The sequence below is a fragment of the Drosophila gunungcola genome, unplaced genomic scaffold (assembly GCF_025200985.1).
Source record: "Drosophila gunungcola strain Sukarami unplaced genomic scaffold, Dgunungcola_SK_2 000060F, whole genome shotgun sequence".
Classification (NCBI taxonomy): domain Eukaryota; kingdom Metazoa; phylum Arthropoda; class Insecta; order Diptera; family Drosophilidae; genus Drosophila; species Drosophila gunungcola.
This window is the reverse complement of record NW_026453223.1, coordinates 1-14,188: the sequence shown is the minus strand read 5'-3', so window position 1 is coordinate 14,188 and position 14,188 is coordinate 1. Positions and strand designations below refer to the sequence as shown.

Below are 14,188 nucleotides of genomic sequence, written 5' to 3'. Positions count from 1 at the left end.
TCGATGTTCACCACCGTGGAGAGTTCACCGTGTTCACCGAATGAATGCCGAATGGGATAATCTGCGGCATCCGTGACCTCTGGTTTCTGGCCCTTGTTGGTCAGCATCGTGTTGGGATTTAAGTTGCCTTTGGTTGGGATTATGTTGTTGTTGATGTTATTGTTGTTGTGGTGGGCCATGCCATCCAGCTGATCCGTGGTAAAATAGTTGCCTAAATAAGAAACATATTTTACATTATTTTATGTTTAAGTTTGGAATATTTTAAAATTCAATATATTTATATTTCATATCATTTTTTTTTCGATAAAAAAATTTGTACGGTATTCCTGGAATAACTCAATAATTTATAATATCCTAAGTTTTTTTAACTCAATTAATAGTTAATTCAAAATATTTTATTTATAATACATATTATTATTATTATTAAACGCTTGAAAAGTCTATTTAAAATTGTATTTTATGTTGAATATTATTTATATTAATTTAATAGGAAATCCTTTTTATATTAAATAAACAAGCATAGTCGTAATAAACGGGATACAAAAAAATATATTTTTTTAAACCTAGTTCAAAATAATGGTTTTAGGACTTAAAATATCACAAAACCATTCAAATGAACATACCACATTTATATTTTGAAAACAATGTTTATGTTTATTTCATGATTTTTAAGGTATTAAGCCTGCAAAACTAGATTCCCAAACCCAGTAAGAACACCTTACAGCCGCTTTTGTTGTTTTAACTAAAATTGCATTTATTTAATTATACATCATTTAATTAAATTAAATTTTAGTGTTTAGCGATTTCCTTGCCTCCTTTTTTCATCCAACTATCCATCTCTCAAACGTAAATCATAAATACTGCGAGTTAGAAATAATTTGTATACGACATATATGTACAGAAAATAATTGATTTCCTTTCTTTTTACAATCTTTTAAAGAAAATAATGGAAATAAAAAAAAAAAAACAAATTAAAAACATACACAAGAGACCATTTTCTAATAAATTTAATAAATTAACAAACATCGAGTATGGTAAAGAAACAATATATAAAATAAAAAAAAGACTTCGAGTGTGGGAGAAACTAGATGAAACTTAACTGAGTATGGAAAAAACTTAACGAAAGCAGAGCCTAAAACAAGTTCAAAACAATTGTGACATTGGACAATTAGCATTCTAATCAATATGTTTTATAGATATTAGTTGCTTGCAAAAGTCACACGCAGTTGGATTTTGGGCAGCAGAGAAAGTGTACAATTTCGTGGGAAAATCATTCTATGGATTTAAATTGATACTTCTAGGGGTTGCATTTTTAATTAACCATTAACTCCAACTGTGTGCCCTGCAAGCTATAGCTGCATGTGTGTGTGTGTGTGTGTGTAAGCTAAGGGGCAGGATATCAACTTTACAAATTTCGATTTCCACACTAAGCGGATTTTCGGGGGCCTTTTTATATACAATTTGAGAGCATTAATTATTTTTGATACTTGATCAGTGTTTACGTTTAGGCCTTTTTCTTTCCTATATATTTATATATATAATTTTTGTGTGGTTTATATAAATATATCTGGTTGTATTTATAATTTCTAGAAGTGTATAGCTAACAATATAACTTTGCACTTAAAATCGGTTAGTAATTAAATATTTTTTGTCGCTTTTCCTCGTTTGTTTTTATGTATGTTTTTTGTCTAAACGAACAGCTACAGTCGTTTTCTTATTTTTTTTTTTTCGTTTTAAATTATGAATTATAACTAACTTTTTTTGTTTTTCTTTTCGATAAATCACAATTTTTTTTGTAGAGTTTTGTGTTTTGTTTTTTTTTTCTTGGGTTTTTGTTTTGTGGTTACTGAAATGATATACTTTTCTCGCACACAGCTAATAGTTAAGAATCTAGAGTCATTATCTGTCGTGGTTGCTTGTCGTTCTTGTATTTATAGCTTTTAAATGCTGGGTGTTTGCTGCTGTCCTGTGGGATGTCCCCTACTACTTGTCTCTGGTTCTGCCCACCGGCTGCTCACCAACTTCCTCCTGCTTCAAGATGGGATCGTGCTGGCCTGGCCGGTTTGGCTGATCATGATCATGACCATGATCATGATCAGGTTGTCCTGGCTCTTCCGATGGTAATGCATGATCTGAAGGAGGCGAAGGAGGATGCTGTTGGAGCGCATGGGCAGTGGGTGCTCCATCTTGTCGATTGGCGGCGTACAGATGCCACAGCACCACCAGGCTAAAGACGCACAGCAAACAAATCGCTAATTCTTATCTCTTGCGTCGCTTCGTCTTCTTCTTTGTGGCACTCGGCGGGCTGGCCACGCCCACGCCCAATCCCACAGAGGTTACGCCTCCGGTGGCGGTGGCTTGGGACGTGCCAGAGGAGGTGGCAGCACCCATGGCCATGCTGCCAGCAGCACCAGCTGCCCCGCCTGCGGAATGGGATGGCAAGCCAATGCCGAGGCCCAGGCCCGTAGGATCCGGATGAATAGTGGTCTCCACGCTGCTCTCCTCCGCCGAGGATGTGGACGAGGAGGTGGCCGCCTCGATGGCGGCTATCAGATTGATCTTGTGCTCCAGCTTCTTGGTCTTTAGCTTGTGCGGTGCGGCCTGGGTGGTGTGTGTTGAGGAGCCGTAGACCAGATTGTCATCGGATGTGGTGGCCGGCAGGGGTCCGTCGCTGTCTGTGGTGGTAGCGATGGTCGGGGCCACGCCACTGCTGCCAAAGTGCAGCAGATCCTCGGGCAGTGATTGCTCTGGCTCCTTCGGATGCAGCTCCTCCCTAACTCCATCGTCGTCATCATCGGGCATCGCCATGGCAGCAGCAGCAGCACCAGCACCAGCTGGATCCTGCACATCCAGCTGGGAATCACACATGCTAATGCTGATCAGCGGACGCAGCTCCTCATCGTCCGGTTCCCGATCTCTTTCCAGCTGCTGCTGCTGCAGCTGGAGATGCTTCAACCGCTTGTGCTTCTTGCTCAATTTCTTTACAGGTTCCTCCATAATGACGATCTCCTCGGATCCGGAAGAGTTGTTCGAGGTGGAGGTGGATTTCTGCAGGGCCAGTGCATCCAGGCTAATGTATACGGGTGGTTCTGGTGTGGTTTCCATCTCGGCCTGGGCCTCTGGTTCAGATTCCTGCATCCGTTCGTTCTGCTCGTTTTCATAGTGCAGCGAACCGCACAGGGCCAGAATCAGATTCTGTTCGGTAAATCCCCTGGGTGGTGGGGAAATCTTGCGTGGGATCGCTGCATTCTCCTGCAGCGGGCTTTCAAAATTAATTAGACTGACCGGATCCTTTTTGGAGTCGCCCTTGACCTCCAGGGGTTCGAGAGCAGGAAGCGGTGGCAAGGCGTCCAGTGGCTTCAAACCGCAGAGGAAGTCCTCGAAGTTGTCCTTGACCTCTTTTGGAGGAGTGGTGAGTCCTGGCAGCAGTTTCTCATCTCGCTTCTTCTCGGGACTCATTTTAATGGGTTTCTTGCCCAGGCTGGGATAATCCTGAGCCGCGGGCAGTTTTGGTGGAGTCTCTTCGATGACTCGCCTCCAGGGACTGGTCACATTGGCCGGGATGAGGGGTTTTTCGGTTTCAAGAGGCTTTTCCTTTTCCTTGACCTTTTCTTTTTCTTTGCGCTCCCTGAGTTTGTTCTCTTTTTCCTTTTGCTCCTCTTTTTCCTTCAGTTTCGCCTCTTTTTCAGATTTTTCTTTCTCCTTAAGCCGTTCTTCCCTTTCCCTTTCTTTAAGTTTTTCTTCCAATTCTTTTGCCTTCAGCTTCTCCTCTTGTTCCTTCTCCTTGAGCTTATCCAGCCTTTCTTGCTCTTTGAGCTTTTCTTCTCTCTCTTTTTCCTTAAGCTTCTCCTCCTTTGCCTTTTTTTTAAGCTGCTCCTCCCTCTCCTTGATTTTTTCTTCACGCTCCTTCTCTTTGATCCTTTCCTCCTCAAGCTTTTCTTCTCTTTCCTTCTCCTTAAGTTTTTCTTCCTTCTCCTTGATCCTTTCAGCTCTTTCCTTCTCCTTGAGTTTCTCTTCTCGATCCTTCTTTATCCTTTCTTCTCGCTCTTTTTTGACCTTTTCCTCTCTTTCTTTCTCTTTAATCTTTTCTTCTCTTTGCCTTTCTTTGAGCTTTTCTTCTCTCTCCTTCTCCTTGATCTTTTCTTCCATGAGCTTCTCTTCCTTTCGCTTCTCCTTTAGCTTTTCTTCTCGCTCCTTTTCCTTGATCTTTTCTTCTCGCTCCTTTTCCTTGATCTTTTCTTCTCTTTCCTTCTCCTTAATTTTTTCTTCCTTGATCTTTTCTTCTCTCTGCTTCTCCTTTAGCTTTTCTTCCCTTTCCTTTTCCTTGATCTTTTCTTCCTTCAGCTTTTCTTCTCGTTCTTTTTCCTTAATCTTTTCTTCTCTTTCCTTGAGCTTAAGCCTTTCTTCTTTTTCTTTTTCCTTTAGTTTGGCTTCCCTTTCTTTTTCTTTAAGCTTTAGCTCTTTCTCCTTGGCTTTCTCCTTTTCCTTGTCGATTGTCATGGTTGCTACTGCTCCTCCTGGTTGTTGCTTCTTTTTGGCAATCTGCGGGGGTTCTTTATCAGTTTCATGCTCCTGCTCTTCCTCTACCTCCTCATCCTCGTCTTCGTCCTCCGCATCCGGTGCACTTGTCTCCACATGCAAACTTAATCCCTGGGCACTGGCACTGCTCACCATGACAGCAGCAATGCTGCTCTTGTTGGCCAGCAAGCTATCGGCATGATCCGATTCCGGATCCGAGTCCTCCTCCTGGACGTTCATCTCCTCCTCCGCCACAATCTTGTCCTGTTCCGGGTTCTTTGATTCTGGCTTCCTTTCGCTGACTTTTCCGCTGGTCTTTTGCTTGTTACTCTTGGCCTTCTTCGCTGATTTCGCGATAGCGGTTGTGGTGCCCTCATCCTCAGAGGTGCCACTTCCACTTTTCTGGCTGGCAGTTTTACTGTTGTTGATGTTACCCTTCGGCTTGTTGAGATGCGAAAGTTCCGCGAATTTCTGTGCTTGCGCAGCATCCTCGGCGGCTGCCAGGGATCGCAGGGTTTTCTGCTGTTGCTGCTGCTGCTGTTGCGCCTTGTGCGATTGCTTCTGGGATTTTTGCTTCTCCTTCTGGACAAGCACCTCATCCACCTCCTTGGCAATCACTGGTACAATCAATTTATTGACCAGCACCACTGGCGGTTGGCAATTGGCCTGGTCCAGCTCCGATGGCGTGGCCTCCTCCGCCTTGCGATCCTTCTGGAGGAGTTTTTGCCTTTCGACCGGATCACTGCAGAAGATGGCAACCACTGGCCGGAATAGGGCTTCATCGCAATTCTCATGGATCACCGACTCCTCGGCGGCCAGTTGGCCCACCACCTCATCCAGCATATCCGTCTGCAATTCACCGGAGATGCCTGCATTCAGATCCGTGACCGTGCCTAAGGGATTCACCATTTTCTCCACGCGGGAATAGCTGCAAATGTTGGGCAAGACGGAGGCCAGGGCGGAAATGGAATCCATCGAATGCAAATGCGTCTCCGTCGTCTCCGGCTGGTGCTGATGCTCCTCAACCTCGTCCAGGTCATTGAGAGTCTCGTGCTCGGCAAGGGCATCGTAATAGCAGGCATTATCACAATTCGAGGACAGACTTCCTCCGCCGGCGGCCAAGAGTTGATCCGCGGAGGCCGGGACCGAGGAGGCCAGGTGATCGCCACATGGCGGAGCAGCCTGATCTGGAGCTGCTGGAGACGGGGCAACAACGGTGGGGCACAGGACACAGAACACAGAGCGGAGAAAAAGAGAAATAGAAGAGAAAACAAATTATGAGAAAAGCGCATTTTGGTTCGTACAGGAAACAAAAAACAAAAAGCCAAAGGCGAATTTTGATTTGGATCTTGATTCGAAGTTTTGAAAATGTTTAATTTGAAAATACATTTAAGCTTCTGTTGTTTTTTTCTATTTATAGTTTTTTAATACTTTAGCTAAGCTTGGTTTTTTTATTGGCAGTAGCGCATCTGAAGTCTTTTATTTTTCGAGCAGTTGATCGATCGAAAAGGAAGCGGAAAACACTCAAAACAAAAAAAGGAAAATCGAACGTGAAACAGAAATTAAAATTTTGTAAGTTTATCATATACATTTGTTTGGGCAACTCAAAAAATGGAAAACGAATATAAGCTTTTTAATCTGTCATGTTTTTTCTGTTTTTTTTTTTATTTTGTTTTAGTGTGAAAACGAAAAGAATTAAAAATTAAAGTTAAGAAAATAGCGTGACATTGATTTTGGGGAAATAATAAAGAAACTGGATATTATAGTGAATTTTGAATTGCGTTTTCGAAATTTTAATGGCTTTGGCTTTTTATTAAAAGATTCATGTAGATTAATGTGCTCTTTCCTCTCAACCGTTCTTTCTCTCTCTTTCCCTCTTGCTTTCTCCCTCCCTCCATCTCACTCGCCCCCAATCACTCTATGGCTTTCTCACTCGCACGTGCAATGATTTAGAATTTTCCTTCCGTCATTTTTAGCAAACGAATAAATTTAAAAGTGTATTAAATAAATCACGAGAGACAAGGGACAAAAAGGGGGCACCCATAAAAGGAATGAAGCAGAAGAAGAAGAGGCAGCGGCGAAGCAGAGGGGTGAAAGGTGCAACACTGTGGTGAAAAGTGCAACCATGTGGTGAAAGACGTAAGATTAAAGGTTAAAAACATACAAAACGGGGTGAGCAGAGCAAAATTGAACAGGACGTGTTGGTGAAAAGTGTGAAACGTGAACAGACGTGTTAAAAAGGGGCAACAAGTATAAATAAATGCTAAAATGTATACAAGAAATTTAAACGAATACCAATATTGCTAATAAATATGTGTATTGAAGTGGTAAAAAGTAAAAGCGGATAATAAAACATAAACACTGTTAAATTAAATTTATTCGAATAAGATAAATGGCAAAACATAAGAAAAAAGAATTAAAAACAGTCTTCAAAAGCATAAAACTGGTGAAAAGTATTTAAGAAATCTTAAAATTATAAATAAATGTGTTATCAAGAGTGTTAAAATGTAAGAGTCTAATAAAAAAGTAAGAGGGTTATTGAAAAAGAATCGATATCTTTCTTAGTGGAGAAAAAAGCCATCAAATCGATATTTGGAGTACCAAATTTTTTATGGGAAATCTGACATGATCGGGGATACGTATATTTCCATACATTCTACCCGATCTGTCCGACCAAATTCCAAAGAATTTAGTGCACGTCAGGATTTAGAGCGACCAATGGGGCAAACAAATGTTAAAAGTAGATTTGTATATATGGTTGGGGTTTTGTGTCTTTTATTTGAATAGGGACACTGCTGTGACAAAAATGTGGTTAGCTTAAATTTAGTTGACATTAAAATAGAAATAGGTTAATTTAGTTGTATGTCAATTACGGCTAGACAAAAACACCAAATAAATTCATTGTTAATTTGTATAAATGACTTTGGTTCCGACTAGAAAAATAAAATTCCAACAACGTAAGTTTAAAAAAAAACCCAAACACTTACACCACAAAAACACTCCAATACACACGTTCACACAAACACACAGAGAGAAAGAGGAAAATGTAAATGGATGAAGAATGAGGAGAAAGCTTTGTGAAATGAGAAAGTAGAGTTCAAGGATCATGCAAAGGTGAGAGGTAGGAGGGATGGCTGTAACATCATCATCATCAGCATCATATCATCAAAGTTCATCAACCAACAACCAATGCCAATTTCGTGGTGTTTTATAACCAAGATTAAAAAACATTTTTTTTTGTTTTTGTTTGACCACCAAAAATATTTTGAATTAAACATTTTCATTTTGAAAGCGTTCGAAATTAAAAAATTTAAAAATATATACTTAGAGATAAATATGTGTTTTTAAAACAAAACAAAAAGTAAACAAAAATTAAAGATTGAAAAGTAAAGGAGAACATAAAATACGTTTGTATAGATCGTAGACAATTAATAAACAGATTTGTGAAGACATCAAGAACCAGCTAACGATCAATGAGGATGCCTTTGATTCCAGGGATTTATTCACTGTGTGTGGCCGTAACAAAACGACCACACAAGCAAAAAACCCTTGCCAAAATCATCGGCTAGTCTTGCACAACATGCGATATTTATGTATACATCTATCCAGAACGGTAAGGGATTTGCTAGACACTCACCCGTAGTCTCTCGTCGCGCCGCTGCCGTGGATGGTGATTCACGCATGGCGTCCGCCAAATCCTCCTTCAGACGTGTGTCGCCATGCCCATAATCCGAGTCCAAGTGACCATGTCGGAAGCGATCCATCAACTTGGGACTCTGCTCAATGCTGCCTATTAGGTCCAAGGAAAATACACGTTAGTTCTGGATGCAATTGGGCCAGGATGATCCTCTACTCACTGTAAGATCCCGATTCGATTAGAACCGGTACTCCGGCACCGCTGCGTCCCGTCACTGCAGAGCTACCGATGCCACCTCCACCCACCGAAGTGGCCGCACTTAGAGGCATGTTTAGCGGACTGGAGCGATCCTTGCCTCCCACCGAACCCACTCCCAAGGCCGAGGAGGCAGCTGCCGTCGAGGGCAACGCGGTGGTGGTCGTCTTGGTAACGCCTATCTCCACAGCCTCCGCATCGACGTGGTTCAGATTGGAACTGGACAAAATAAAACATACAAGTGAGTTTGGCTAAATTAAAAGTCATCAATTGGCTACTACAAAATTAAATGGAATGCAGTAACTCGGCAATACACAAATGAACTATAGATCATTCCTCACCCGCTGGGCGTATTGTAGTTCTTGAAGACGAACTGCGGACCCATCCACAGCCGGCGATGGGGACCTGCATGCGTGATGATCTCCACCTGGGCCAGCCAACTCTCGGCCCCGCTCGTCTGGCTCGTCGAAATGATGGGCGCTGTCCAGCAGCAGGCTGGCATGGCGATCCTTGATCAGCCAGTTGTCCAGCGACAGCGGTGGTATGATTTCTTGGGATCCATCCCTGCGCCGACCCAGATTCCACTGGGCGCGGGCCTCCACCTCCAGCTCGATGGGCGTGTCATCACAAATCTTCTCTTTGGCAACATCTGCAATTGATCGGTGATTGCCAAATAAGGTAAGCTGATAGAAAACCGAAAAGGCGGGCAACTCACGTGAGGCTAGCTTCGTGTCCAGGTCATACTGAATAAGCGCCCCGTGGCCGGCCATCACGAAGAGCGAGTCCACCGCCTTGCGCTGGACGCGGTGCGGCTGCTCTCGTGTCGCCATCGGTGGCTCCAGCAGCCAGGAGCGCGACTTGGCGAAGATGGAGCAGACGCTCAGCGGCTTGCCACTGTCGTCCGACAGCGAGGAGAGGCGCTGTCGCTGCCGTTGGCTGCTGCTGCCCACGCCGACGCCTCCATGACCGCCGGAACTCACACCAGTGCCCATGCCTCCGCCGCCTCCGGACACCCCACCACCCACGCCCAGACCCGCCGATCCTGGCGGCGATCCGAGGGTAAAGGGCTGGCGCAGCTGGGCCAGCGGCTGCACCACCGACGGCCGCGGATACGGCGGCAATGTGGGATTGTGATACGGCTGCAGCGACTGCACGAACGTCGTGCTCTCCGAGTGCGAGATCGGCGAACTGGAGCGCCCGTCTGCTCCCAAACCGGCGCTCCGGTGGAAGCGCGACAGCTTGTTGACCACGTGCAACGAGGTGTGCGTGCGAACGCCCATGGCGCCACCGTAGGGCGTGATGGGGAAGACATGGGTGGTGCCGCGCAGCGTGGACACGGCAGCCCAGCGCGAGTCCAGCGAGAAGGCGATATGCTGCACTTTGGCGCTTGTATCGCCCCGATGCAGAACGTACAGGTGGTGTACGGCGGCCAAGCTGGGACCCACCGGATGCGGCTGCACCCGGAACACGTGAAAGTCGTGTCCGCGCCGATCGGCGGTAAGGAGCAGCATGCCGGAGCTGTCGAACTCCATGGCCACCAGAGCCTCGCTGTGGGCGACGAAGTGAGCCACGATCGGATCGCCACCGCCCTGTGAGCCGCCCATGGAGCTCAACGGGGTGCCTGTCGTGGGACTGTAGTCCTTCACCGGATGCTGCAATTTAAAACAGTTCGGTTCAGGTGTGATTCAAATGGCGTAGCAATGGCAGATTTCTTCTACAACCCACCTTCACATCGATGATGGTGACCACACCCGACTGCTTGGCATCCTGACCGCCACTGGCCGAGTCGAAGCTGCTGCTCTTAGAGCTGGCACCGCTGCCGGCGGTGGTGCCCGTCAATCCGGCCGCCACCTGCTCGCCCAGTTCGCGCAGTCCCTTGCCCAGAGATTTGGCCGCATTGAGCACAGTGGCCGTGTAACTGGGAACGCCCTCGCCATCGCATCCGCCGCCGCTGCGCTTGGAGTGCAGTAGCTTGTGCTCCGCATACGCCAGCCAGCGTGGTCCCAGCGCAATGGGATTGGGGTTAATCCTGCAAAGAAAGATCAATTAATTTTGAATTCGTTCACATTTACATTAAATAGGTTCTGCGCAAATACAAATTTAATCGATTATTTCATCTACATCGTTCATTTATTTTGATTTTAAAATTAATACAAATAAATAAGGGCAAGAATACAATAATTCGAGTCCCAAGAACTAAATTTACTCACCCCGGACTGGGATAGCAGGTGGTGATGGTGAGACGATCCTCCAGCGTCCTGGCATCGAAGACGGCGATCCGCTCGTGGAACGTGATGACCACCGCCGACCGATTGGCCTGAATATCCAGCACGGCGTTCTTGAATTTAATCGTCTTGACCTGGACGCCCGTTTTGAGGGACATAAAGTTTACGCCACTGAATTGGGCAGCGGCCGATACGCCGATACCGCCAACTCCTCCCCCCGAGCCGCCAACTGTTGTGACTCCTCCGCCGCCACCCAATCCCGAGCCACCTGCCAGTAAACCACTGGCCGCTGCACTGCCTCCATCGACGAGCGCCACCAACGGACGTTTCTCGGCAAAGGCATCGACCGGCTCATCCGCCCGCCCGTTCTCGTCCAGAGCGGCAGCCGTGGCCGGCGTGGGCAGCACCCGGAGGGCAGTGACGACGCCGTGGCGCCAGGATAGCACCTCCACAGCCTCGCCATTGGCTGGGATGGCCCACACCTGGACGCCCAGACCATAGCCGAGTATTAGGAGCAGGGGCGGAGCTGCATTACCCTCCAGTTCCCAGTCGTCGCCGAAACGCGGATCGCTCACATCCGCACCCGTTTCGAAACGGGCCCAGGTGATGGTGTCCTTGGGATCCTGTACCGGCTGATTGGCCAGGGTCACATCGTTTATGAAACCGATGGCCGAGTCGAGGATCGAGCGATCCGACACTGTTTGCGGTGGCACAATGGCTGGAACGGAGGTGCCGCCCGATTTGCTGCTGCTGCCGCCAGAGCCGGATCCGGGTCCGGAGACCGATCCAATGCCGGAACCGACCACGCCGGAGGGATGGCGGCGTGGCGAGTCCGCGGACATGATGCGGATGCTGGGATTAGCCGGTGGTAACTACTGGCCGCCGGAATCGCTCCTCTTCTAGCTGCTACCACAGCTGGTGCCAATGATGCAGTGCCTCCACACTGGAGGGCAGTAGTCGGCAGCGGGCGGCTGTGCGTGGTAGTTGGCTGTGGGTGGCGGGAGGTGGGTGGCAGTGGGTGGCGGTTGGCAGTTCTCGCTTGTTGCTCTCTCGCGTGTGTCTTTCTCTTTTGTCGCCTCTCCTGGAGACACTGTGTCTGATCTGTTGTTGTCTCTTCCTGCTCTTTGGCTCTCCCTATCTCTATCCCTCTGTCGTTGGCTCTCTTGTTGTCAACTGTAAATAGAAAGCAAAAGCAATAAATAAACAAATTGTACAATATCACACATACGCGTCGTCCTCTTTCGCTATTTTTGGGGTGAACCCAAAAAGGGGGCAGTTTTGAAACACACTAAATAAAATGTGTCTACACCTCAAAAACCTTGACTGCCATTTGTGTTATATGCACTCTGAACTTGTAGTTTAAACTTTAAAGATCTTATGATAATAAGCTGGACTTTTTGTTGGTTTATGCATATTATTATTACACATTTGTAACGTGCGCAAACTTGTTCCATATCTCATTTAAAAAAATATTGCATATGATCCCGATTATTTGCTTTCCATTTTTTCCGAAGTGTAAATGAAAATTAAACCGTTCTGTTTTCAATCTACTTATGGAAATCAAATTCAGAAAATAATTACTTATACAGGCAATGAATTAAAATATATTTATTAAAAACGTCAGCACTACATATGAGTGATAAACTACATATATTTCCCTTCTGGCAGCTATTACGAATCAACTTTCTGTTTTGTTTTTTTTTAAACAAAGAATTAACAATTAACCAACGTCCACCCTAAAGCGCACATTTCATGGTCCCATTTGGTCATTCCATTTCGTTCCGTTTTCCCTTTGTCTCAATCAAACTGCTTTAATCTTTAGACAGAGCCACCCCCACCCACCACACCACCCACTCACACCCCTATCCCCATCCACTTTTCGCTCTCTTGTTACCAATTTATTAGCGCATTACGTGTATTTTCTGCTTTGCGCTTTGTTTTTGTTTTTATTATAAATTTACTTTTTCGGTTGCTTTGTGTACCCCCTTCTTCCTTGTCAATTCCATGGGGCGCAAAATAAATGCAATAAAACAACAACCAAATATGCTTACAAATTTAATGTTCGTTGTTTTTTAAGCGCACACACAAAAAGCAAAACAAGCTTCAAACCACAACAACAAACCTCAAAGTCACGAAGAAATCATCAGGCCATTTGCTTTAGCTTTTAGCTTCTAGTTTCAATTTTCTGTCCCTTATTCCTCCGATTCGCCAGCAAAACGCAATATGCAAACACAAAGAACCAAGCAATACGGTTCTCTACCCGCTGTTTCCCATATTTATTGGAAATAACCGTTTAAGCCAATCCAAGATCTCTTTCTCCTCTTTCTTATTGGCAAAACATAAGGAACTGACGAGAATAGGAAACGACAACCAAGCAACAGTTGTCCAGAAATGGAAAATTTATTAACCCCTTTGACCGCACACAAAAACTTTGGACAAACATATGGATAATATTGAAAATAACATTTACATAATTATTTAAATACATACATATGTAGTTATTTAAAGTGCTTTATATCTTGATGGAATATATAGTTCATTCACTTTAAAAAATTGTAGTGTTTTTGAAAATGGGTTTTTCAAAAAGGGTTTGCCCTGTGCAGCACTTTTGGGCTTATAAAACAATCGAATTCGGGATCTGATGTTACGATTTAATAATAATCTTCATTAATATTTTTTTGTTTAAGGTTTTTATTGAAATTTTAATGATGTTGAGACGTTATGATACATTTGATCATAACATTTTAATAGCAAGTCAATGAGTTGAATTTCTGAAAATATACCAATTCATGATCTAACTAAATTTATCCAATTTATAATGTGCTAATTTATAATGTACTAATTTAGCCGACAACACCCATTCGAAAATGATTTAAAATGTTCAAAGGACATCGGGTGAACGATCCCTATCAAATGACGACTCGCTGAATACATGCAGTTCGCCAAACTTGTCCAAGTGTGGTGGCAACTGATTAAACGAGCGTTTCGCCACATATAGATAGAAATGAGGTAATTACCAAGCTATATAGCTATGTACAAATTTGCACATAGCACATAGTATTCCGAATTGGAATTGGGAAATGATAAGGCACGAAGTCGTGTTGTAAAGGCGTAATGATTCAATTAATTGTTTGTAATAATTGCGAAATACCAGAATGGAATTTATAAAGAGGGGCGCATATTTTGGATCCCTCAAAATTCCTGAAACAACATTGTTATAGTGGGGGGGCCTTGGGATTAAGCCTCCGAAAACGATAAAACAAAGCGGGGAGAGGGAGGAGTGCAGCTGCATCGCAGCATTTCTCAATTGGCTTGGCACACGCGCATCAAAAACAATAACTGTAATAGCAACAAGCAATGTCACATACACACTCAACAGCTACTTTAGTGAGAAAGAGAGGGACTACCGCCCCCTCACAGTTTCTATTTCCCACTCACCCACAGCGACCATCGGTAACGCATTTGTCTTTGTTTAGCAATAGGCATCTAAACGGCAATAATTCGCCGTTCGCAGATGCAAGTGCAACAAAGAAGGAAACAGTGAGAGGATTGG

At 44.6% G+C, this 14,188-nt stretch overlaps 1 protein-coding gene across 1 annotated transcript; it reads right to left on the bottom strand.

The window, feature by feature from the left end:
* Window positions 1–728: 728 nt before the first annotated feature.
* On the bottom strand, window positions 729–12,871 carry LOC128264225 (uncharacterized). The gene is given in 9 exon segments (XM_052999605.1): window positions 729–5,714; window positions 8,156–8,308; window positions 8,376–8,629; window positions 8,752–8,858; window positions 8,860–9,059; window positions 9,126–10,062; window positions 10,136–10,439; window positions 10,621–11,808; window positions 12,758–12,871. Coding segments are annotated over 8 exon segments (6,267 nt in total). The 5' UTR covers window positions 11,478–11,808; window positions 12,758–12,871; the 3' UTR covers window positions 729–2,259.
* Between the last annotated feature and the right edge of the window lie 1,317 nt (window positions 12,872–14,188).